At 28.4% G+C, this 27,377-nt stretch overlaps 2 protein-coding genes and 1 long non-coding RNA gene across 3 annotated transcripts; 2 read left to right on the top strand and 1 right to left on the bottom strand.

The window, feature by feature from the left end:
* Window positions 1–2,937: 2,937 nt before the first annotated feature.
* On the top strand, window positions 2,938–3,734 carry LOC149056469 (uncharacterized). The gene is made up of 2 exons (XR_016191802.1): window positions 2,938–3,478; window positions 3,666–3,734. It is a non-coding gene; the product is annotated as an uncharacterized LOC149056469 (long non-coding RNA).
* A 1,376-nt stretch (window positions 3,735–5,110) lies between these two features.
* Window positions 5,111–8,355, bottom strand: LOC149056468 (uncharacterized). Its single transcript, XM_089227996.1, has 2 exons — window positions 8,105–8,355; window positions 5,111–7,998 (listed from the first exon to the last, which is right to left on the bottom strand). The coding sequence occupies exons 1-2, from the start codon at window positions 8,304–8,306 to the stop codon at window positions 7,151–7,153; spliced, it is 1,050 nt and encodes a 349-aa protein (XP_089084122.1). The 5' UTR covers window positions 8,307–8,355; the 3' UTR covers window positions 5,111–7,150.
* A 132-nt stretch (window positions 8,356–8,487) lies between these two features.
* On the top strand, window positions 8,488–25,668 carry Pi3K68D (phosphatidylinositol-4-phosphate 3-kinase catalytic subunit Pi3K68D). The gene is made up of 30 exons (XM_015515592.2): window positions 8,488–8,728; window positions 11,333–11,543; window positions 11,910–11,972; window positions 12,056–12,215; window positions 12,700–13,211; window positions 13,280–13,446; window positions 13,520–13,625; window positions 13,710–13,856; window positions 13,937–14,166; window positions 14,236–14,335; window positions 14,412–14,617; window positions 14,690–14,897; window positions 15,056–15,257; window positions 15,327–15,488; window positions 15,553–15,668; window positions 15,740–15,893; window positions 15,987–16,175; window positions 16,239–16,464; window positions 16,596–16,742; window positions 16,809–17,057; window positions 19,455–19,584; window positions 19,670–19,825; window positions 19,889–20,039; window positions 20,113–20,269; window positions 20,354–20,589; window positions 20,669–20,869; window positions 20,947–21,146; window positions 21,753–21,838; window positions 22,653–22,808; window positions 23,233–25,668. The coding sequence occupies exons 2-30, from the start codon at window positions 11,351–11,353 to the stop codon at window positions 23,407–23,409; spliced, it is 5,187 nt and encodes a 1,728-aa protein (XP_015371078.2). The 5' UTR covers window positions 8,488–8,728; window positions 11,333–11,350; the 3' UTR covers window positions 23,410–25,668.
* Window positions 25,669–27,377: the final 1,709 nt, after the last annotated feature.

Raw genomic sequence — 27,377 nt, 5'->3', positions numbered from 1 at the left:
AACCTCTCGGTAATATTATAGAGTTGTTTCCAAAATGTTGTTGGTTTTATTCGTTGATTTTATACATGCATTGGTTTAGTTCTATAATAGTACCCTTCTACTATATACTCACTATAATTAATGTTTCATAAGATGTAATAATATGACAAACCCAAACATAATATTATTGTTTAAGAAATCTAAACTAATATTTTTCTATAATAGCATAATCATTATACTACAATGTAATAAATATATAAATATATAAATATATGTATGTATAAATATGCAGTCTACAATAGAATAGATTATAGTTTTATAGGTTTAGGTTCTATGTATACAGGGCGACCCATTTAAATTCACTGCTAGTTTTCAAAAAATATTTGAATAGTATAAATTTTGTCTTATAACATTATTTTTTCAATGTTGTGATTTTAACTCTGTTCATAACAACCGCAGTATTAATACTTTTGTAATTGGAAGTGGAATAATTTTCTAAAATGTTCGATACTTTGATGTACCTATAAGTTATTAAATAGAATACATTAATTGTTTTTACTATAAAAACAAGCATTTTTATTTTAAAGATTAGTTGAGAAAAATGCAAAGAATAACCGCGGTTGAAATTAAAACAAATTATATATATAGGGGTGTGGAGTGGCCGATCGGACTAAGGCGTCGGTTGCGACGAAAGCCGCCCGGTTCGAATCTCGGTCACGGGTGGCATCACTCTTTGGGCATTTCGCGGTGTATGAAGAGAGAGGCCGCCGGCCCCCAACCGGACATGGCTGAAACCCAGGGTGCCCATTCAAATTTCTGTCAAAAACCCACGTGTTAAAACCTACAGTACTTTGCCCTACACTCTATAGTTCCCCAGGCTAATGACCTCAGTTGTCGAAGCCCTAACCCTAAAAAAAAAAAAATTATATATGAACCAAATATCATCAAAATAAATATTTTTTTTTTAACTTGGTAGTTGGTACACTCTACCCACCGGCCACCATAACATATAACTACTTAAAGGTGGACAAGTTGATGAAAATAATTAACTCAAGTTAAGAAAAGAATAGAAAAATGTTTGTATTATTTTAGTATTGGATTATATTTATTTTATATTAATATTCATATATAAAGGAAAAATTTCAAAGTGTTTTTAACTTGATGGATTATTTTTAAATCAACTGAAACAAGCTAACCTAGCTGTTTAAACTATCAATTAAATAAGTCAAGTTCATAAGTTAAAAACTTAACCATGATATGTGTTTTTTTGTCTGTCATCATGTTTTGGAGCAGTAAAAATTTTTCGATTTTCAACTTCAGTACTTTGCTAGATCAGAAAGTAAATCTAGTTGGTACTTGGTGGGGGGGGGGGTCCAAAGTAAAAATAATTTTCTAAATAATCGGGATAAACAAACTAAAAATTAAGGAAAAAGCGGGAATTTTTACGCACAATCAGTTTTTGACAAAATCGGTTTTGGTTTTTGATGAAACATTAAACCCAATATCATATTCATGTATATAAATATATTCTATCCACCATGCAGTTTTCATCGACTTAAGTTGAACTAGTTATAGGCATATGTAATTTTCGATCATTATTAGTTTTTTTAAAATTAATATCGATTAAAATTTATTTGATACAAGGCTCCTAACATATTGTTACTATAGCAGTTGAATAATAAAAGAAATTCGTAGTCAAAATTTTTTTTATAAGCATTCAAAGTTTGGATTTTGACAAAAAACGTAAAAATCACAAAAATTTGCAAATTATTTTAAGCTAGAAATTCATGAAAAATGTTCTTTACAAATCTAATTTAATACAAGATTTCTAACAAGTTCGTCGACGTGACGACAGACAAAAAAAACACACACATCATTGTAAAATCAATACATTCCTCGCTCCGCTCAGAATCTAAAATACTATTCATCCGCGTGGTATATACAGGGTGATTGATTTATCAAACACTCATTATTTAAAAAAGTTTAAAAAAAATATTTTTTACATAGTTTCAAGTTGTTAAAAAACTAACGTTTTATTAAAAAATTATATTTTTAAATATTTTTTATCCATATCATTTTTAAAGTTTTTTACTTTTTTGAATGTTAACAGAGTTTTAATTTCATATTCTAAAGCAGAATATTTTTCTAAGTATTTTGATACTTAGAAATCGAATTTGGGGCTAGTAGTTTATGAGTTATAAGTATTTAAAATTTAGACAGCGGAGTAGTGGACAAATATTTTGCGGGGTAACCCCATACCACTCCACTCTGCCAATCTAAACTTTAAATACTTATTATAACTCATAAACTACTCCTCCTAAATTCGATTACTATAAATCAAAATACTTAGAAAAATATTCTGCTTTAAAATATGAAATTAAACTCTATGTTGTCATTCAAAAAAGCAAAAAACTTAAAAAAATTTAAGGATACAAATTTTTAAAAAATACATTTAATAAAAACGTTGGTTTTTTAACAACTTGAAACTATGTGAAAAAATATTTTGAAAAAAGTCAATACTTTTTTAAATAATGAGTGGTTCATGATAAAAAAATCACCCTGTATTATATTGTATAATTTGACATTATGCAGGAATGATTCATTTATTTCTGAATTATTGATCCAAATATTTATTTTCTCCATTGAATCTAAGTAAAACCACGTCATGACGTATAAGCATAAACCATGACATAGGCTGATTCTTACAATGTCCGGTTAATTGTATATTAATTGTTAACCAACGGTTAGAGGGATTTTTACCGGCAGAATTCCACCGATTAATTAAATAAATAAATTAATTAATTAATTAAATGATTAATTAAGTGTCCGTTAAGGCGTTAGCACCGATAGCCCGTTTGCCCGTTAACTATAACCGGACATTGTAAGAACGGCCCTAAATAAACTTTTAAATTTGGTCAAGTGTATTATCACAGACTATATGAAAACAGATAGCTCACTCGGCCGAAAACAATGGGAAAAAAAATAAGATTTTCTGATTGGCGGCGACCTAATCAGTGTAGCTACATGCATTTATCTAAAATATTGTTCAGATGTTTTACAATATTATTGTATATTTGACATTTGTTAGTACTTCCATTTACTAATCATCTTAATTATTAATATCTTATCCTAATTAGTAATTTAGTACGAAAAAATAGACCTATTATTTCCAAGTGGCTAGTGATTAGTAAGTTAATGACATATTGACACGAGAAACTGTAAAAGGCGATAGTTATCATTAATTAAGTTTAACACAAGTTCGTAGTCTGTGCTTTTAATTTTACATCTAACGATTTTTTGGTCTAAGTATTTACCCAGATTTCATTACGTTATAAACATAATTACTATTTAAAGTTACCTACATGTTACAATACATTAGCTAGTACTGTAAAAGTGTAAACTGTAACACAATGATGGTATCATACTTCATATGTCATGAGAAGAATATTGATTTCAATATTTGGATGTTTTCTATGCTCTGTAAGAACAAAGGTATCCGGTAAGTACATATTAAAACATAAAAATTACATATAATATATAATGTATATTGTATATGTAATCTATATGATTACAAAAAACATTATTTTCTTCATAACTTAAATAAGTTTTATTTACAATATACAGACAAATATTATACAAATTATATAAACATAATTAATTAATGTTTAATTTATAATTTATTACAGGTATTCAAACATAAATAAAACAAATGAAGTACCTACCATACAATTCAAATAGTGCATATTAAATTCTAATAAAATAAGGTATTTATTAAATTACAATACGTAACAATTATCATAAAATTAGTAAATCACAAAATATTGTTTCACAAATGCTGTAAAATTGCTAACTTTCTATTTTTAATTTTTTTTTCAGATACTAAATTTCTATTTAAAAATTTAATTGAAGCATAAATTCTAAAACGCAAAAAAAAAATTAAGTAGGTAATCCTTATCAAAATTGGGACATGGGTGTTCAAAATCAATATTAAGCATTTTCATTTTAAGTTTACCACCTACTCCTACATCAACTGATACAACAGGAAAACTATTTATAAATTCAGTTTCTAAATTATAAATGTAATTGTAAAAATTTTCATGGGGCATATTTAAATTCCCAAATGTTGATTTTTCAGCATTTTCATACGCTTTAAAAAAACATAACAAAAATGAAGGATCTAAATTTTTTGGTGTTTTTGCATACTCTAAACATATTTCACATGAATGTTTGATTAGACACTTACTCATTATATATCCACAAACATAAATGAATGCATTTTGTTCAGGAATTTCTAAATTTCTATAATCAACTTGCCCAATAGAGAGAGGAAACGTTTTATTAAACTTAAAAGGTGTTTTATCAGCGAATAGGGTGTTAATGTCTATGTCTGAATCAGTGGGTATTTGAGTTAAAATTGCATCCAAATCATTTATGCAATTTGCTTTTTCTGAATGTTGAAAATAATTAAGTAAAAAAAGTTTTTTAAATGCAAACAAAAATTGATATGGAGTTGGATTCTTGTTGGTTTAATGTTCTAATTGCCTTTAAGTCTTTCCAAAGTAACAACAAGCCAGTTATGGAGACTAACCAACCATTAATAAATTTCATTCGGTTAGTAACATTAGTTTGTTGTTTTTTGGTAATTATAATTAAATTTGTAAAAAAATCATGCATATATTTTAAATGATCTTCTTGATATTTTGTTTGTTTAAAGGGTCTATTAAAATTTTTTGAAGTCGGCCTTCTTGAAGAATTGAAGATATCAAATAGTTTGTCCATATTTTCGATAAAATCTATTGTTGCCTTTGCAGAAGAGTCCAATTTATTACTAAGAAGGTAAGTCTCCATGCCGGCTGCTACACTTTGACTAAATACTTGTGCTGCCAAAAATACTTTCATTTTCTCAAATGGTCCAGGAAAAATATGTGAATGTGTTAATTTTGGGGCTATTTTTAAATTACATTTAGTGTCTTGTTCAAAAAATGATACCAAGTGTTTTTTTTCAATTAAGTTCTCATTGAATTTAAAATTGTGTTGAAAAAACATGTTTCTAGTTGATTTTAATAAATGGGGATGTAACGGAGTCACCGGAAGCGAACATCCGTTACTTCAAATAAAGTATACAAATGCCTTTATGGTATCATCTGCTGGTTTATTTCTATGATAAGGAAATATTTATATACAATATAAGGGGAGTGGACGGCTCGCGCTCCCACACCGACAAGGTTGTGTATGGATGCGCGGCGGTCCTTACAAAGTTGGGTATAGGTTTAATTGAACAATGAAGGGGCGACCCGGTTGACTATGATCAGCCCGCTCGAATAAGTGGCGTCGATCTATAGTTCCGGATGGGAAGCGTGGCCTAGGCAGGCGCGCTTGGGGAGACAGTACACGTTTGTTATCGGCCCTTAAAAGGGCCGTTTTAGGTATCCGGCAACTTTACGGATTGAGTTGCGGGTGATGATCTGTTGGTGAGCCGTTACGTTGCTCGTTCTATTGGTGTTGTTGACGGCGCTGACTGTAATGCTCGACGAGCCGCGTGGTTTCCGCAAGTTTCTTGCTCGTCTCGGCTCGTAAGCTGCGTCGGTGTTATCAGCCCGGAAACGGGCTATTTTAATAATGCGGTGTGGTCGGCGTTGGCTTCAAAGATCGTCGCCGTTCGAGGGTTTGGACTCTGGCTAGTCGTGTCCGATTCGCTTCTTAATGCACTGCAACGTGTTTCGTATTCGGTCGTTCTCCTTTTCCTTCTTGTAGACAGTAATGAATCTTGTTTGATAAGTTCTTGATGTCTTGAAGGTTGAAGGAGTACTGGGTGACGATCTGCTTTGCTTTGCTTTGCTTTGGGAGGGGTGGCTATGCCGTTTACTATTCCAGGCTTGTGCCTCTACTAGTGGATGGATTTTGGGGTTGATTGGTAGGTTCAGTTTGTTAGTCAGTCCAATTTAATGGGTATGGTTGGAGTAAACGTTTGGTGGTTGGAGGGGAGTGGGTTTTACCTAAGAGGCGGATATGATCGTAATCGGAAAAAGAGTTATTGTAGAACATTGTTTTTGATTGAGAGCAAATGGAATTTTGGATAGATTTGAAGTTGGCTGATTTTAAAAGGGCCGAGTTTCTAACGATAGAGGGCATACCGGTTATCGTGCGTATGCCGATGTTTTGGACGGATTCAATACGTCTCCAATGGGAGGGGCCGATAAAGGGTGCCCAGGAAGAGCCAGCATATGTAAGTATGGGGGTCACGTAAAGTTTAAGTATGTTAAGTTTTGTTTTCAGCGGAACGGGACTAGTACGGTTAAGTAAGGGGTAAAGCATACCACGGACGCGGGTAGCTTTTTTGGTTACGTCTTGAATGTAAGTTTACGTCCAATCGTGACGCCTAAGTATTTGGCCTGTTTTGACCAGTTAACGGGTTGGTTATCGATGGTTAGAGGTGGAATGTGGGTTGTATCAGAACGCCTGAAGAGGACGCCTACTGTTTTGGTCGGGTTTATTTTGATTCGCCACCTGTGGAACCAGTTGGACGCGAGGTTGAGTTGGTGTTGTAGTTGTATGGTTGCACGTTTGGGGTTTTTATTACTAGTAAAGAACATCGTGTCGTCAGCGAAGAGTGAGAGGTTGGCTTTAGGAGTCGTTGGAATGTCGTTAATGTACGTCAAGTATAGTATATAGGGTGACGATCAGTAAAATGCACCCGTATATATACCAGTTTTTGCTGTTGTGGCTGTTTTCATTGACGGAGAGTTCTGTTATGACGAGTGAATATGACCTCGATCCTATGATCTATTCTGCTCCGTTGATGTCATTTTCGCTCGTCATAATCGTTGAGCATACTTGTGAAGAATCATCTAGTTCTTACCCGTATGTACGGTTGCTCGTATGATTCTGTCTTGATATGTGCATTAAATTGGTGGCCGTGAGAACGGCCGTTTTATGTGTTGTTGTTTGTGCCGTATCAGGGAGGGTCAAATATATATATTATTTTATTTTCAGAAACTTTAAAAAAGGGTCGAGCTGGTGTAACATTAACAGTTTTACTAAAATTAACAAAGTTAGAACCCATATCTGTAATAAATACTTTTACATTTAATCCTATATCAAAAAGTTTGTGAATAGTTTCAAAAATGAGATCCTGCAAGTCATAACCGGTACAACTACCTGATACTAAAAATTATGCAATCGGTTGTTTCCAGTTTATATTTATTCCTCTAGCCATTAGAACAAATGCATATTTAGCAGGATTATAAGTCTTTGTCTTATTTGTTTGATGGAACCCAATAATTTCATCTTTGTTTAACATATAATAGAGATTAGATTTTAAGGCCATTTCATCTGCACAGAGAACACATTCTTTAGCTTCTTCAGCAAAATATTTAATTTTATACTTAATAATATTAAAAGGAAGATCATTCAAGCCTGGTATTATTTCAAATTTATGAGTTATACGTTTTAAAGTAGAAATTGATGGTAGTGAAAGAGTATTTAATAAAAGTTTATAGACTCTAGGTCCTAAAAAATAAATATTTAATGCTAATTGTTTAATATCATTATTATATCGATAGCCTTCTTTTTGTTTATTTTTTAAACTAATTTGGGACTTGACAATAGTAAATAAACCAGGGGATAGATATTTTTCACTTAATCTTAAAAAATGTTCAACTGTATCGTACATGGATAATTGTTGACTTAGACTTACTATATTCTTCTTTAAATTTTTTATTTCTTTTTTTCCAGATATAATCTCCATAGCCAGTTTTTGTTTCCTTGGTGTGTTTGCCGATAAGTATCCAGGAGTTTGACATGAAGAATCAGTAGTTGTGGTTGAGCTGCAGGATTCATTTGAAACATCAGAAGTATTCATAGACCCAACTAAATGATTTGATAATCCTTCAGTCTCAGTGCCTTGAATTGAACTACTGCAACTACTTTGATCTTTTGAACTATTATCAAAATATTGTGGATCTACTTGTGTTGTTGATTGTAATTTATCCAATTTTGATCTTTCAAACATTATTTCATCTAAAAATTTAATTAAATCAATTATTAGTTTATATAGATTAAAATTAGTTTTTGAAATTATTAAAATATTTTTGAACATGTTTCAATAATTTTATTATTTACTTACCATTAAACATTGTTGGAATAGCATTAAAAACTAGTCGATTTTTGGTTGTAGAATTCAAAAACATTGAATTTTCAAAGTGATTGCCACATACTTTATAACTATTTTTTTTAAATAGTTTTTCAGATAGATTTTCTGTACCACAATTTCTGATCCATAATGGTAGACGATCGTCTTTTGGGTATTGGAAAAAACTTACATTCATATAGTCTGTGGTATTATTATGGTTATATAACTATTAACCTTTTAACTAAAATAATGCGAAAACCGTACCAAGGTTCCCAATAAATAACAACTGATAACCGTTACTCACTTCAGCAACTACTACAATGATAACAATTATTCACGAACATAATAATAAATTATATTGATAATATTAAATATACTCAAATATAGGTATTTTCGTGTTAAATTTTTTTTATTTTTTAGTGTTGAGATATTTTTTTCCTTTTTTTATTGTTATTAATTATTACAAATTTACTACGAAACGCTTGTATTTTATTGGCATCGATTTGCGTATTGGACGTTGAGCAATCATGATTTTCACTGTCTAATTGTTTAGTAGAATTGACCGAACACACAACCACGTCATATTCGCTGTCCGCACATATTTTTTAAACAGAAAAAGTAAGTGAAGACCTCACATTGTGCTTACCACTTGATTATTTTTTATGCTCATCATTTATATCTAAAACATTGTTTTCGACATAATTATATGTTTCCAAGTACTTACACATCAATGTTCTGCACTTCAAAATAAAATGCCGTCTTTAATACACCATGGTGTATTATTTAATGGCTTTATATTCTTTCTTTAATTAATCCATTCATATTCATTGTAAATAAAAAATACAAATGTTTTTGAATAATATATTTATATTTGCACTTTTTTCTTTTCTTTTACTTTGTTGGAAGAACTTGTAGAAATTGTGGTAGGTAGTACATAATTCCTTGGCTTTAACTGTAATATTGTTGATTAAAAATCAAAAACAAAAAAAATTTTAATTAGAAACACTGGTAGGTACTAGGTACCTATAGACTATAGATCAGTGGCGCAACTATGATTTTTTCAAGGGGGGTGTCCGCCAGTAGCGTATACAGTATTTCCCCAATTCATTTCCAAATTTGTTAGTATACTATATGTATAAGTGACAGTCGTCATGACTACTATTAAATATTTATCTATTATATTATTTTATTCAAACAATTTGAATCAAACCACCACCATAATTATTTCTGAATACATAGTATCATTTATCAGTTATAAATTATAACACTAGATTTAGATTAAAAAAAAGATTGATCATTTTTTTTCAATGGTTATTGAATATAATTAAGTATAAATTTCCTATTATATGGTTCAAGGGGGGTTCCAGATACCCAAAACACCCCCCTTGGTTGCGCCACTGCTATATATATTTTCTTTTAATTGTACACATTACGCATACCAATTTATTATTACTAAATAATTACCAATGTTTTAATATGATCAAATATTTAACTATTAGTTTTACTGGTTAAGTGTTACCCTTTTGCCTATGCTAATATTGACTTAATTGTTATGTAGTTAAATTGTAGTAATTACGTAAATTAAAAAAAAATAACTATACATTTTTCTGAATTTTCTCACTATCATTGGAATTAAATTATGAATATGAATACTACTGATATAACATGCTGTGAAGAATTAGATTATTTTTTATTTTGTTAGGCATTTATATGTTAAATTTACTTTGATGGTTGATTAATGAAAATAAGAATATTAATCAGCTGAATATTGTAATCTAATAAAATGTTTGAATTACTCAAATACCTATAATTACAGTGAGTTATTGATCAATATTCTTATATTGAAGTCTATTACAATAATATTCTTCTTACTGATATAGTTATTATTGATTATACATGAGAAGAATTTGTAAATAATTTTGAAAGAAAAACTAATTTTGATAAATTGTTATTGTTTCTTAATATTTTTTATACTAATACAACTTAATTTGGTACATTATTCAACTATCTAATCTTTAGTGTATTGTGTATGTAAATGATTCACTATTGGTTCAATATTTTATATTTACATTAATTATGTTACATTAATATTTTTAAAACAATATTCCATCTTGGAATATTAAACTAAAATCATAAGCGGTCATTTATGAAATATTAATTCTAAATACTCATTATAGTAAATAAAAAGAAATTTAAAATTATTTAAAATCAAAGAAAATGTCCTAATGTCTGAAAAACTAAAGTTAAATTTAAAAATATTTGCTGGCTAATGTTGAACAATTATTCTGTTATATGTATCTAATTCTGTTTTTTTTTTTTATAATTTAGCTGTTAATTATTCATATTTGGTTCTTGGTAGGATATAGTTAATTATTTTGGCATTGGCTTAGATTGTTTAGAATCTAAATAACAAAAATTGCGCAATCAGTTTATTACCTTCAATAATTTAAAATCTGATTTAAACAGCTGAGTATCCTTCTATCATAATCATAGAATGAATTTGGTGGTTATGAGCTATTAGGAACTATTTGGTAACTAATTATAGTATGGGGTTTCTACATATTTTAGGTTACCTATGATAGAATTTAGTATCTAATTATAAATTAAGGTTAATTTTAATTTCATAGTCTAGTAATTTAATGTATGACCTATAAAATATAAAAATAAAAGTTATGTTTTAAAAATTTTTTCTTGGTGCATCATTTTTCATTCAATTTTGCAACCATCTATTCAAATATGGTAAATTTGTTCCTTTAAGTTATGTATCATATTTAATATTTAATAAATTACATACAATATGTCTGCATTCACAGCTGTGTTAATAAAGTTTATGGATTTTTGCACTGGGACCTTATTTTTAATGACATATTTTATATATATTAAAAAAGTATATATTGTACTCTGACAACCATAAACAATTTTTAATTATCTGTTCTACTTGTGTTAATTTTACTATGAAGTTAAGTTTAATAACTATAATATTACTCAATTTTGTATGTTTTATTTTGAAATTCATTGCAGCAGGTTGAGTTTAAAATTATAATCTGATCTATTCTTGTTTACATTTAAAAGTACTGCTAAGTATTTTTGGGAAAATAGCTTGGATAATAGTCTCTTGAAATCAATCATTTGTGTAGCCGTAGTACCATGTTATTGTAATTTATATAATAATTCATGTATTATTTCATTAAATATTTGTCTTTGTTATTTTCTAAATTTTAGTGTTTTAAACTTCACAACATGAAGTCTACAGATAAACCAGATTATGACAGAAGGTACCAAGAAGATCTTGAAAAAGCCCAAGCTCTAAGTTTGGAAACTTTGGCTCTTGAAGAATTTCGAAATCAAAAGTTGAAATCTGAATCTTCGACATGTAATGAAAAATCTGCAGTATCAACATCTACAATTCAGACACGTTCAATGTCTCTTATAGGTTTGTCTACCAATAATAACTATTTTAATCATATATTTTTTTAATTAAAAATGTTTAAGCAGAATATTTTGCTGAAAATATTAAAAAAAAATTCTGGTAATTTTGAAATACATTCATTTTAGTTTGATAAGTGTGAAGTTATCATAGTAATTAATATTATTATTAATATTAATTATGACATTCTATTTGGTATATTTTATACAGATTAGAGTAATTATTTTTAATAAGCTATTAATTTTATAGCGCTAACTCTAAAAATTATACAACAGTTAAAAATAAATATGAGTTTAGAAAAAAATCAATAACACATGACACTTTTCATTAATGATATATTGAAAATTAATTTTTAATTAATTTGATTTTTAGAAAAAACAGTTAACTCTAATGACTTATCTAGATCACGGCCCAGACCGGGCTCATTCAACACAGGTACTACAATTGCTCTGGCTCAATCATTTTATTTTTATGCAAGTTATTAAAGTGTGATTAATTTTAATTTTTCAATTCTACAGGTGAACCATTATTACCACGTATAAAACCACCTCCACGCCGAAATACTACAGTCATTCCAAAAAGTAGTACTAATGATTCAATCAAAGATTTATTTAGCCTTGACTCACCACCAATTAATGATCTCATGAACAATTTGGAACCATTTAATTTTTTAGATGGGTAAAAAATTACTGAATATTTTTATAGTTATCTTTGTAAATTGAATTTGAATATGATGAATATTAAATTAAAAATATTTTAGTGCGGTTTGAGAAATCACAAAATGTCTACACCTCGTTATTCTATGCTATTAAAATTATTAATTAATTTCTGATTACATAATGGTTGGTTTTGAACATCCAAAAAATCCTATTTGTATCTTCATTTTTCCAACTAATTTATCTAGATAATACTTTTGTACAGCCTAATGTTAATTGATTTTCTTTTTGTTCTTCTCTATTTAATCCTTTGTGTTCAAACAATACAAAAATGATGAATTACTGGACAGATATTTGAGAATAGCTTGAGGTGTGATAATGTGGTATGAATCTCGCCGCTACTATGGAATAAATACATTCTGATTTAGTCTGTAATAATGTAATTATAAACCATAGTGGATATAAAAGAAATCTGTTTATTGCTGACTAACTCTTTTGTGTTATAGGAATAAAAAGCCTCACACAAGTGATAATAACTCAACATTCCAGAATCTATGTGTTACTGCAAACACGCCAAATGTTAATTTAAACCAAAATCAATTTAGTGGGTCACATGATCTTAAACAAAACTTAGATGTATTATACCAAGGTTATTTCTCTTCAAACAATTTTACTGGATATCCTACTGGTCACCAAATGACAGTTCCTCCTCAAACCTTCTGGCAAGGGCAAACTATCAGTAGCTGGTCTACAAGTAGTGTAACTCAAACTCAACAATTAACAAGTAGCACAAATAATATACAAACACAGAATTCACTAGTTGGGATAAAACCAGACATTTTTGTTCCAAGTGTCATAAAAAAACAAAACAACAATAATCTCATTGATTTAAACTTTTTTGATAGTATTGAAAATCCTAAGGAAAAATGTTCAAATGTTAGGACAAGTGTTCTTGAAGATTTTGATCCACTTCTCTTCGGACAATCACATATAAGTTCTTCTGCTGAATTTGACCAAGGTATTATTATTTAAATATTTCAGACGTATAATTATTTATTAATATTAATATTTTAAATTTTATTGAAGATAAAAACGAGTCGTTATATGCCACATATGACCCGTTTGATTACATGTATTCTCCATCAATATCGTCTCAATTATCAGACCCAATTTATGCCGCTGTTATAAAGACACCCATAAATTCACCTCCGCCATTACCACCTAGGAGTTCTTTGACTCCAAAAGAATCAAAAGTAAATACTTATTAACGTTTATTTTAGTTTTAATATATTTTTTTAATTTAATTGTATGTTAAATATATTTTAGGCATGCAAAAGTTTATCATATGAAAATGTTGGTCTAGTAAAAAGACCATCTGTGTTTTATGATCCTGACATTGTAGCATTTCATACAATGGTCAAGAAAGTTAGAAGTGCGTACATTTTATTACTTAATCATGATTTAGCATGAATATAATTTGTAAATAATTGAAATTCTTATATGTTTTAAATTCAAGGAACATTTATTTATTCTGATCTAAGCACAAATGAAGGGATAGTAGTGTGTTCAAAATTTGAAAACAATCTGCATCAAAACACAAGTACTAAATTTATAGTTCACTGCGAACCAACTAGGAAAACACCAATTATATTTACTTGTGATGGTATGCTTCTTACATTTTTCATCTATATAATTGCATATTTTACCTAAACTATGGATAACTTTGTATTTGTTTTTGGTTAGTTGGGAGTAGTGTTGAACACGTCATATCACATGTGATTTGTGAATTAGATCTGGAAGATGCACATCCTAGTGATTATTTTCTAAAAGTAAAACAGTTTTCTGAATATATGCTGCCAATGAATACTCCAGTCATTAATTTTGAATGTGTTCATGAGTGTATTAAACTTGACAAAGATGTTGAACTTGCTCTTCTCCATAAGGACGATGTTGTTCGTATTTATGCTCGACAGGTAAAATTGTCTAGACTGTTTGTAAAAAACACATTCTTTAAACTATATATTTTATTCCATTGCATTTAGGCTCAAGACGACGTTCGTGATAATGAATTAGAGTTGAGTGATTTGTGTCCCAATGAACCATCTCAACCGATCACACATGATACATTGAAAATTCTTCTTGGTAAAAACTAAAAACCATCATACTTAGATAAAATACTACAAATTTACATTTAATTTAATTATTCATTAAATTTTAGATACGCTTGATGGTGAAATGCTTAAAATTCAAGACCATACTGTTTCTCTTTTTAAAAAGCGAACTAAAACACCTTTACAAGCTACTGGTGTTCAACAAGCTGTGAAAGCATTGATTGCTTTCTTAGGAAATATTGAACCAATGGACATTACTTTGACATTAAATAACTTTGTTACCTCGTGTAATGAAATTTCAAATGTCATACAGGTACTTGATATTAAATAAAAAACCTATAAGTTGTTTAATATAACATACTTATAAATTTTCGTTTTTTATTAGGATGTGTATGGTTCTCGAACTGAAGTGATCTCTGATGATGGTTCAGATTATTCAGTTGTGAGGTTGAAATTCAATGAGACTGAAAAATTAGATCATATTACTGATGTGTGCTTAAAAATTAAAGAAAACGTGCAAACATTAATTGAAAATTATTGTAAAGCTTTCAAAGTTGATTTTCAGTTAAATTTTAATTCTTCACAATTAACAGGTATAATATAAATCTAACCTGATGGTTTGGTAGTCATTCTAAGTTGATTAAAATTATTATTTTTATTTTATTAGGTTTTTGTATAACAATTATAGCTAATTATAGAAATACAATTATGCAAACACAAAATGATAATTTATTACATTTATATTTTACAGGATCAAAATTTTCTTCAAAAATACCAGATAATGTTTTGATATATGCTAGCTGTTTGCATCGATTATTTTCTTCATGGAGTCATGATGAATATTTAATTGCTGCTCAAATATATCACGGTACTAGACCAATTGGTAACACTGTGCTTTCTAAAGCTGTTATAGCTGAACATTCAATTTATAAACGTGTAGTTTTTGAGTCATGGTAAATTTTATTTAAAAAATAATTATTGCTGTTTTATTTTAAAAAATTGCAAGTATAATTGATTTTTAGGCTGGAATTTGAAAATATGAGTTTATGTTTGTTACCAAGAGAGAGCCGATTGGTTTTAGTCGTTTATGGCAGAACATTTAATACAGAAGTACAAGATACATCAGCTACAGTTTCTCAAACAGAACTTGGATGGGGTTCCATACAGTTTTTCAATGTTGAAGGGTCGGTTATTTAATTAATCATGTAGTATAAAAATCTAAGTATGTAATTGTCAAATATATTTTAGAGAGTTTTCTCAAGGAAAACATTTGTTATCACTTTGGCCTCCATGTGCTGATAAACGTCTTGGTCCAGCACCAGCACCTGGTACACACCCATACAGTCATTCACACCCGGTTCTCAGTACGTATAGATACTTCAAAAACTACATTATTATCTAATAGAATTCAGTGATATAATTCCTCTCTTTCTAGGTATTGAAATTCAAGAGTTTGACTTTAAAATATTATTTCCTCCAGAATTTAAAGATAATCGTATAATTAATAGTGAAAGTTTTGATTTTACAAGTTTAGATTTAAATACTCAAGAACAATTATTGCATATAATTTATCAAGATACTTTTACTAGGTAATTTGTTTAAATTATTTTACATAAATTAAGATTACTATGGTTTAAAAATGATAATAATAAATAATTTATTATGTTTATTATTATCTATAGACCTTTGTCGGAGGATAGGGAAGTTTTGTGGGAAAAGAGATACTATCTTTTATCAAAACCTATTGCCTTACCTAAGGTATTGTTGGCTGCTCATAGTTGGGACTATGCATGTTTGGCCGATCTACATTCAATGCTCAATTCTTGGTCACCCATTGAACCTTTAGATGCATTACAGTTATTCTTACCATGGTTAGTATTAAAGAATAATCAAAATTGTTGATTTATTAAAATATATTTTCTAATTCCATTTAGTTTTCCTGACAATGAAGTACGTCGTTTGGCTGTTAAGCGAATACGATTACTGAGTAATGATCAACTAATTGATTTTCTTCCTGAACTGGTTCAGGCCATAAAGCATGAAACATATGATAATTCTCCATTGGCTGAGTTTTTATTAGAAAAAGCTCTGTCATCACCTACTATTGCACACAATCTTTATTGGTTTCTCATTCAGCCACTTCCTGGACAATCACCTCAGGTTTGTTTTAAATGAAAATTAAATTTTTATTTTTTGTACATTGTACTGTTAATTATTTCTGCTAGTACATCAAATTCAAGTTTTAAATAAAATATGTTTAAAAATTTAAATTATATATTTTGATAACTTAGAATTCTTACGACATTCATAGTCCTGATGATAAAACAGTGAGCGAGTCACGTTATTATAGAAGATTGCAATTGTTGTTGAGGGCATTAATTGCAACTTGTGGTGAAGCACTTAGAAAGTGTTTTTTGTCTCAACAGCTTTTAATGAAGGTATAAATGAATTATAAAACTTATTATTATAATGAATATCTTAAATACTTATCTTTTTGTTTGCAGGAATTATATGACACTGCAGAAAATGTTAAAGTCAGCAAAGAATCTCACAGACTTAAAGTACTGATCCAAGATTTAACTAATATTGACCAAAGTTTAAGGGATATTCCTACTTGTCTACCACTTAGTCCAAGTATGCAAGTGTGTGGCATTCAAATAAAATCATGTTATTATTTTCCTTCCAATACTTTACCACTAAAAATCAATTTTAATTGCTTGGAACCAAATGTTTCAATTTCGGCTATTTTTAAGGTAAGAATCTTCTCCAATATTAATAAAATCATAATTAAATAATGTATAAATATATTATATAGATAGCATTTACTATTTAATAGAAATATAGAATTAATCAAAATCAAATTATAGAAATTTCTAACTTTTTGTTAATAACTAAAAGATACAATATATCAATATAATATGATTTAATACAATGCTGGATATAAAGTCAAATACATTAAAAGTCTAACAAAACAACAATTTTCAAAAAAGTTGGACAAAAAGTCTAAAATGCAAATTATTGAAATATATAATTAATTTTCTTGTGCAATATTGTATTTCATTTTTATTTCTTATATCTATTTAACTAAAATTGTCAATTCAAAATATTAAAATAAAATGGAAATCCACTAGGTAGATTTACCAATCTCATTTTTATCACTTTTGGATATCTATAGTTTATCTACCATTGTTCATAAGATAACTCTTTAGCTTAGATAATTAACTATGGATGGAGTTACAGCGTATTATTTTGAAGCGGATATTAGCGAGGTTAGGTACCTAACCTGTTCGATATGCGTATGTGCGATTTATTACGACGTATAATTATCCATAGGCTGTATCCAAGGTCAAAATATAACAATATAACATATGGGTAAATAAGGGACAAATTATATTGCGCATGAACATATTGAACACTTAATTCAATGACTCATCGCTAATATTGGCTTCATTCTTTTGTATTGGTGTAATACGCTGTGGCTGCATCCATAATATATGTTCAAAGATCTATAGGCAAACCCACATCATCAAATTTTAGACCACTATACTAAATGCTTTTGCGGGCTCTATAAAATAAGTATTCCATCTAAATTTTAAAATCTCTAACAAATTCACTTCTATGGGCCTCTAAAATGGTTAAGTCCCTGAACTCCAACTCCAACAATCCACCTGTGGAGGCCCTGCCTATAGGCTGTACCAAATGTTTTACCATAATTTAGACATGTATATTTATTTTCTATACATTTACTCGTATATATATTATTTCTTTGTTTCTTTGTTTCTTTATACATTATAGATTTATAAAATATAGAATTGTTTTCAATAATTAATAAAAGTTATATCAATGAAATATTTGAGACTGAAGATTATTATAGCTTATTAACTTTACACTTATAGGTTGCTATTAGGTATCTTTTTGTCTACTTAATATATTACTACTCATTATAATTTGTATAAATATAGCATATTCAAAAGTCTACAAATGTATTTTTTCTAAAGAAATCTTAAAATAAAATATTTACGAACAAAATTTAATTTATTACTTTTACATATTATCTTTGATGTTAACTCATTAAAACGAATTCTAATGTTTATTACATTAGATTAACATTGGATTTAAGAGGATGCTACACCCGTATGTGTTGTCTCCGTCTTACAAGGGCGTAACATTGCAGAAACTGTTTCGCGCGGGAAAGAACCGAGAAAGCTACAGTTATAACTAAGAAACAAAATTTTCACCACATAAAAAGGAGAATTTTGTCTGTGCAATATCGTTTTTATTTTTTCGATATCACTTATACAAAAAAAATTCTTATTGTTTTATAATACATTAATTTTATGTTTTTTAAGCATGAATAACTTTTTTTTGTAGTTCTGTTATCGAAAAAATAAAAACGCTATTGCCGTGACAAAATTCTTCTTTTTATGTGGTGAAAATTCCGTTTCTGAGTTATAACTGTAGCTTTCTTGGTTCTTTCCCGTGCGAAACAGTTTTTGCAATGTTACGCACTTGTAAGACGGAGACAACACATGCGGGTGTAGCGTCCTCTTAAGTATTAGTTGAAACTGTCTTTGGTTTTTTTTTAAATAAATTCATAAATATTAACTTTTGTGATTGTGTTTTAATATTCATTTCAACTGAAGCAAAACTGAAATAAGATACATTTTGAGCCTGGGTCAAGTAATACAGCCACCCGCTTACTATTCCCTAGTATATATTATATATATAATATATATATATAAACTACATTGTGATAAAATTACTTATGGATAAAATGTCTATTGCTATGCCTACTATTTTAATTTTATGTACAAAATTTGGCTTGTGTATGTTTTGCTCACAAAAATCAAAAATTGGTTTCTTATTGTTATTTGTTTCTTCTTGTCCTACTTAAATATAGTAGAACCTATACTCTATTCGGAATGAGATCATACCTTGGCGTCAACCAGTTTTTGGTCTGCAAAGGGTCAGACGCTTCCCCCAGATTAGATTTATTTCAGACTATCACTGCGGAACGAAGCCACGCCCATGCGCAGAAGTCGGCCGCCGAGGTACGATATCATTCCGAATAGAGTATACTATATTTAATTATATCAATGCAATATAATATGTTATCTACATGGTAATATTATTTACTATTTTTTTTACAGGTAGGCGATGATCTACAACAAGATATGTTAACCATTCAGATTATAAGGTTAATGGACAAATTATGGCTAAAAGAAGGGCTGGACCTAAAAATGGTAACATTTGCTTGTGTTCCAACTGGTGAAAAGAGAGGTATTACAACTATATGATTATTATGTTTAAAAAATAATTTTTTTGATGTTTTATTATTTTACAATTACTTCTATTAAAATTTCAGGTATGATTGAAATGGTCACAAATGCAGAAACTTTAAGAAAAATACAAATTGAATTAGGATTAACTGGTTCATTTAAAGATAGACCTATAGCTGAATGGTTGGCTAAACACAATCCATCTGCTCTGGAATACGAAAGAGCAGTTGCAAATTTTACAGGTAAAAAGCATAATAAAGTTGGTCATTATTTAAAATTTATTAACTAGTTATTACATGTCTTAGCATCATGTGCTGGATATAGTGTTGCTACATATATTCTTGGAATATGTGATCGTCACAATGATAACATAATGATGAAGACTACTGGGCATCTGTTTCACATTGATTTTGGCAAATTTTTAGGAGATGCACAAACATTTGGGAACTTCAAAAGGTTTTATTATATATATTTTATATTTATGTATACATTTGCATTTTTTTTTCTATTTATAATTTTTTTTTTACAGAGATCGCACCCCGTTTGTTTTGACTTCTGATATGGTATATGTGATAAATGGTGGCGATAAACCATCTACAAAGTTTCAACATTTTGTCGATACATGCGTTCAGGCATTTAATATTGTTCGCAAACATGGAAATTTACTGTTGAATTTATTTGGATTGGTAATATATTATTATTCTATTGAGTATTGACAACAAATAATTAATAAAAATTAAAGCGATAAATTATAATTCAACATTTTATAGATGGCATCATCTGGGATACCTGGGGTTACAATGGATGCTGTGAATTATGTACAGAAAGCTCTTCTCCCAGAACTGTCTAATCCAGAAGCAGCCGCTTCTTTTGCTCGAATGATTGAAAATTCAATAAAATCTCGTTTTACTCAGTTTAATTTCTTCTTACATAACTTGGCTCAAATGAGATTTAATAATGAACAAAATGGTACCGAATTGTTAAGTTTTGTTCCAAAAGTGTACACGTAAGTAATTTTATTGGTTAATATTTAAGCTTTTAAAAGCTTATATTTGATCAATGTTATGGTTTTATGATTGCCATAGGATGGCACAAGAAGGAAAGATTGTTTGTGTTGAAGTGTATGGATGCCAAAAGCGATATGATCCTGAAAAATATTATGTGTATATTTTAAAAGTTTTTCGGGAAAACCAAAGGGATCCTTCATATCTGTTTAGGTCTTATAAAGAATTATCTGAATTCCAACAAAAACTACTACTATTATTTCCATTAGCAAAATTTTTAAGGTGAATTTATTTATTATGACATTGAATATTACATTTTCAATGTAGCATAACATAATAAATCAATGGTCTTTTTATAGTTTATTGAACACTAGTATTCATATGGGACGATCACATATTAAGCAAGTAGCAGAGAAAAGACGCGTGGAAATACAAAATTTTTTGAATACATTATTTCAAATGGCACCTGAAGTAAGCCATTCAGATTTAGTATATACTTTTTTCCATCCTCTTCTAAGAGACCAGCAAGAAGCTAGTATCGAAGATACTAAACTAAAAGGTAAATATCTTGATTTCATCATAATAATGGAATACATAAAGAAGTAAAAGATTTTAGATAAAGTTTATTCTATTTTATGACTTAAGTGGACGTCTCACCCCCATATGTTGTCTCCGTCTTACATGCGTACGACATATCAAATTGTACGCTCAGCAGAACACGTGTAGCTCCGTTAGTTTAAGAATTGGAGTTAATTTACCTCTTATAAAATCTAAAGGCAAGATTGTTATCTAGACAACCTCATAGGCTTTTTATTATATTTTTATTTTAAAGTGAGTTATGAGCATTTTAACATTGTAAATTGTTTGTACATCTTGAAATAGTCTTAACTCGCTTTAAAATTAAAATATAACAAAAAGCTTATGAGGTTGTCTAGATAATAATCTTGCCTTGTAGATTTTATAAGAGGTAAATTCACTATAATTTTTAAACTAACGGAGCTACACGTGTTTTGCTGAGCGTACAATTTGCTATATCGTATGCATATAAGACAGAGAAAACATATGCGAGTGCGACGTCCTCTTAAGTTAATTGAAGAATTAAGATTGTTGGCAACAAATTATCTGATTATAATTTATTGTCTATTAATAATTATTGTATTTGTAGAACCAAAGCAACAAGGTTATGTCAGAGAAAATCGTATATTAGGTCAATTAAAATTGACATTACATTATCAGCGTGGAGCATTCATGGTGAGTAATAATATTTATAATATATATATTATATATATATATATATATATATATATATATATATATATTATTTTTGTTTTTGAGGGGGTTTTTCCGGCCTTTAAGATCATCCCGTACAATAAATTTCCCGCCATCTCTCCCTATTTTCTGCCACTTCTCTTCAATTTGTTCCTGAGTTTACTTCCTTAACTTTTCCCTTCACACAGTCTTCCCATCTAAGTTTTGGTCTGCCTAATGGTCTTTTTCCTTCCCGTTCCTCTTTAATTACTGAATTTATCATTGTGTCCTTTTTTTCTCCAGACGTATCTGGTCCATATCAGTCTTCTTTTTGCGACTTCCCTTGATAAACATGGTCTTTGGAACATGTTCAAAAGTTCCTCATTGGTTCGAATTCTCCATTCTCTGGTTCTTGAGTCGAAATAGGGACCATAGATTTGTGTTAGGACTTTTCTTTTAAATGTGTCTAATCGTATTTCCTCTATCTTTCTTGGTGTACAAGTTTCTGATCCATATAAGATGATGGGGCATATTAATGTCATGTACATTTAAATTTTCAAATTTAGAGGTATCGATTTAGATTTTTGTAGATTTCCCATACCAAAATAGCAATTGTTTGGCAATTGTACCTTTAAGTCATTGTCCTGAGTTAAGAGGGACACCTAGCTATTTTAATTGTTGTACTCTGTGAAAATTTTGTACAATTAGGTTTGCACTTATGTCAAGTGAGAGTAAATTATTTTGTAAATTCTACTATATTAAAACTATAATATTAATACCCATTTTTAACTAAAAATAATGTATTGCTTTTACTTAGATTATGGTACATCATGCCAAAGACTTGCCACGCATAGCAGGAAATCAGGAACCATCGACATACGTAAAAGTATACTTGTTACCTGATCACTCCAAAGCCACTAAACGCAAAACAAAAGTCGTTAAAAAAAATTGCTATCCATCATTCATGGAAATGGTAAGATGTCTAGTCTTAGTGTCTCCAATGGGTAATATAGAAAAAATATCATACCTTACTTCTTTTAAATTTAGTGAGATCTAAGATAAAAGTAGGTATTTAGAAAAATTAATAAAGTATACACAATCAACACTTCCACAAACTGCCAAAAAATATTGAAATTTCAACAATAATTGATTTATAGTTTTATATAAATTTTCATTTGATTTATTAATTATAATTTATCATGATATAAAAATAAATTGTTACTATTATTTTAGCTTAATACTCACTAAAATTGTGAATTGACTATATGAAATTATGTTTTTCTAAATTTACCATTGGATGTTAAATTTAGTCTACTTAATTTTTTTTTAATGTTTAGGTTACTTATTTTATTCCAGTAGTTATTTAATATTAAAAAATGTATTTTGCATATTTTCAGTTAGAGTATAGAATGCCATTGGATGTGGTTAGGTATAAAATTTTGCAAGCTACTGTGTGGAGTCATGACTCATTACAAGAAAATGAGTTTTTGGGTGGCATTATCATAGAACTCCATGATATTGATCTGAATTCAGAGACTACACGCTGGTACAACTTGTCTAATGTGCACAGGTGACAGTATGGTGTTTTTTTTAATAGTACAATGAGTTTCAGCTATTGTGATGAATTTTTTATTTTTTAAAAATTACAATTGATTTCGGATTTTAAAACTACAATATTTTATACAAATTCCGTATTCAGATGTTTAGTTTCAACATTTATAGTATATTGCTCCCCAAGTAAATTATTTGTTTGGGCTAAAATTGCATTTTGGTGATGGATTCGACTTCACTTCCTGTTCTTATTTTATGTTATAATGTATTGAACAATTTTAATTCTTTTTAATTATTAATAATTTTATAACTTCTACTGTTGGTTATTATTATTATTTTTTAATGATGGTTGATAAGTAATTGTCTAATTGTATATTAGATTTTTAAAGTATATTAAGCTTTGAATTTAAGATATGTTATTAAATACATACTATTAACTATTCATTATTATTGTTATTTTATTCAAAAAATTATTATTGTACTGCTATGATAGAAGATAAACAATTTGTCTGTATAATGTAATTTTCTACTAATGCGGCCAAATAATTCTGACTGGTAGTGGTAGACTTAATAAGTTATTTTGTTTGTACATATGATTTTCATCACTGCATTTATCATAATAGCATATTTTTCATGGTCTGTTTGTGATATATTTTTTTAAATGTCTAATAATTTTACATTACATGTAACCTTCATTTAATTGTTTTGAGATAATTTTACATTATCAAATTTATTTATTTTTTGTTTTAGTATGGTTTATGTTTAAATTAATTTCTATTTTTAATTTGACTATTATACATACTCATGTATTATTTATTATTTATCTTATATCTTTTGTTAAAATTAAATTGTTTCATAACGTAAGCAATTTTAATAAAATAAATTCTATACATAATACATGGTTTATACAGTCAAATTTAATATACTAATACAGTAAAACATGTTAAAATGCATGGTCCATTATATAGTTGGTAAGAATAATTATTTAGAAATCTTATTTTATTACATTTATAATGAATAATAATATGGGAACTTGCATAATCCTAAAACAAAACTATTGGGATTATCATTATATCCAACTATTTCTACTTATTTTTGGCAAACATTTTCTAACGCTAATAATTGACTATGTCTATGAAATCATATTATATCTATATGAGTATATTTTTTTAAATGTTAATCATTAATTAATAATTAAATATATTTGAATGTATTTAATTAATGTTATTAATTTAGGTACAAAACATGCGTATCATTGATTTTTTACTTTTCCGTTTATTAACATTATATTATCTTGCTTTTGTTTTATCGTTGTGTTTTTCTATTAATTTATTGAAATTATTTTTTCATTGAAATTTTAATGTAAACATATTCCTTTATTTGTTTCTATTATCTTTTATACTGGGTGTAATATTATAAACAATATTAACATACTTTACATTTTTATGATTCACCATCCTACTAAATTGATTGTTTAACTTGCAGACAACATTAAAACAAAATAAGACTGATGTTAATACATTTTGGTCATTTTCATTTTTATTTTATAATTTTTAAATTTTATTCAAAACCAGTGATTTAATCTAATCATTTACTATTGAGTTATGTGTAAATTATTACAAGTCATTATTATCGATAATTTTCTACTGTTTACAAGCAATCTCATTTTGGTGATTTTTTTTCATTTATATTACATATTATTTAACCTTATTGATCAGGTTATGTTATTAAAATGGGACACTGATCAGTTTATTTTTCAAAGTGTACTTATTATGTTTCATTGCTACATTTTATATAAAAATACAAACATAATAATATGAATACCTAATATTTTTATAGAAAGTAAAATTAAGACTTAAACCTTCGGTTTAGAGATAACATTCATATAATGTATTGTCCCATTATAAATTTCAATTTTTATCGTTATGAACATTTTTTTAAGTATTTTTTTTTTTTAATAATTATTATTGATTTCATTTTTTTTTTTTTTTTTTTTTGGTATGTTCTGTTATATATATAAATTAGAATTTTATTGTTGCTTGTATAATTTGAGACTATGTTTTTGCAGATATTGTTTATGTGGCTTTAATAGCTTATTATATTTAAATTTAAATATTATGTTTGTTTAATCTCATTTTAAACAGTTTTAAACATATTACATTTTGTTTTGAAAATAATGATGTACCTTGAGTAAAACCAATTATTAACATACTTTAATAAATATTCATTGTGTCTAGTTAATTTAGTAGAATTAAAAAAAATAAATTATTTTGGTCTTAATATTTTTAATATTCTTTTTTGACTACTTATTATCAAACTCAAAATTAGCAACATATTCTTTGGCTAGAAGTGTTTTTTAAATATTGTAAAACACCGTGAAAAAACAGATAATTCTATTATAATATCAACAAAATGTTGCTTCTTTGTGCCTCCACTATATTAAAGATCTATGAATCTACTATTCATCTAACCTTTGACTTGTTTGTAAACACACAAACGCTGTACTAAAATGTTAATTTTTCATTTAATGTAATACTGGTTTTTACATCAATCAGCATTCAGCTATCTCCACACTTTTTTCTTGTATAGGTCATAAGCCGATTTGAGTTTGTACAAAATAAAAATAAATCTAACCTAATCTCTTTAAAATCCTCTTATCGCACGTATAGATCATTATAGAGAAATCATAATAATTCTAAATTGCGAATTTGAAAGTTTTGTGGTTTTTGAAATTTAGCATTGAAAGATTGAGTAAATAAGTGATATATTTTCTATTCTATTTCATTATACTTGATTTTTGTTGCAACCTTTATTATTGTACATTTTTTATTTATATTCTACTTATAGTAATTCACAACAAGTGCGTTTTGGCATTTAATTTTAAAAATAAAAATAAATTAAATAAAGTTCTTACATTTTACCCTTTAATTACTTTAATTATCCCTCTCCCCTTAATTTTAAAGAATTTATTTTACATGAGATGTACCTATTATGTTTTTTTTTGGAGGGGGGCAATATTAACCCTCAATAATTTCACTCCCTCCCTAAAAAAAAATGTGAGTCTAAGTATTCAACCGTAGAAACACATGCGAGTGTGATGTCCTTTTTATTTTATTATAATATTAATTTATGTGCTTCTTACCCCCGCAAAAACTATTAAGAGGACGCTACACAACCATTTGTTGTCTCAGTCTTACAAGTGCATAACATATCAAATTTACGTTTAGCAGGTCACACTTAGCTCCGTTAGTTTAAATATTAGAGTGAATTGATTAGTTATGAAACTATTGAAACTTGATGTTAAAAACATTTTTACGATATTTAAATTTTGTAGCAACTTGCTACACATAACTCATGCGTAGATATATAAAAAGGCTTAAATTAAAAATGCTCATAACTCACTTAAAAACTAAGTTATCGTAAAAACCCACTTACAAACACAGATGATGTTCTTACCATCAAGTTTTATACTAGGTTAATTTACTCTAATTTTTAAACTAACGGAATTAAACATGATCTGCTAAACGTCAATTTGTTATGTTACGTACTTGTAAGGTGTAGACAACAGTAAATAAATATGTATGTAGCACTGTAGCATTCTTTAAAGTTGTAGCCTTGTAGTTATCCACGTGACGCGCGATGTGCATTTGGCGTGAAAGCTGTCGCCTGTCGGCTGTCTGTCCGTCTGTCCAATATATTATAGACGCATGGCCACATAGGTAATGTGGTATAGACTATTACCGCGGTGGGACTTTATAAGAGCTCACCAGTTATACCTTATTTCACAGCGTCAATCAACCCAGGTATACTCGTAAAATTAGTGTATAATATTGTATATTGGTATGTTATGTAAAATGTTATTGTGGCCCCTGAGGCGTAGTCATTTTTACTTTTTTCCTTGGCACCGGTTGGTGGCATCCGTCTCTACAGATATTTTTTTAATCATGCATAAATAGTGTATTTTTGAACCACTCGCGTAGGAACATTTCAC

The sequence above is a fragment of the Diuraphis noxia genome, unplaced genomic scaffold (genome assembly GCF_037042655.1).
Source record: "Diuraphis noxia isolate RWA-SAM2 unplaced genomic scaffold, SU_Dnox_SAM2 contig0004, whole genome shotgun sequence".
NCBI classification, from domain to species: Eukaryota; Metazoa; Arthropoda; class Insecta; order Hemiptera; family Aphididae; genus Diuraphis; species Diuraphis noxia.
Note: the sequence above shows the minus strand (reverse complement) of the source record. Positions and strands in the feature narration are given on the sequence as shown.

Coding starts and splice junctions, on each gene's coding strand:
- Pi3K68D (XM_015515592.2), top strand. CDS start 11,351: ATGAAGTCTACAGATAAACCAGATTATGACAGAAGGTACCAAGAAGAT. Junction 14,618..14,689: donor AAATTTCAAATGTCATACAG/GTACTTGATATT, acceptor GTTTTTTATTAG/GATGTGTATGGTTCTCGAAC. Junction 15,489..15,552: donor CAGTTTTTCAATGTTGAAGG/GTCGGTTATTTA, acceptor AATATATTTTAG/AGAGTTTTCTCAAGGAAAAC.
- LOC149056468 (XM_089227996.1), bottom strand. CDS start 8,306: ATGAATGTAAGTTTTTTCCAATACCCAAAAGACGATCGTCTACCATTA. Junction 7,999..8,104: donor TATTCCAACAATGTTTAATG/GTAAGTAAATAA, acceptor TTAAATTTTTAG/ATGAAATAATGTTTGAAAGA.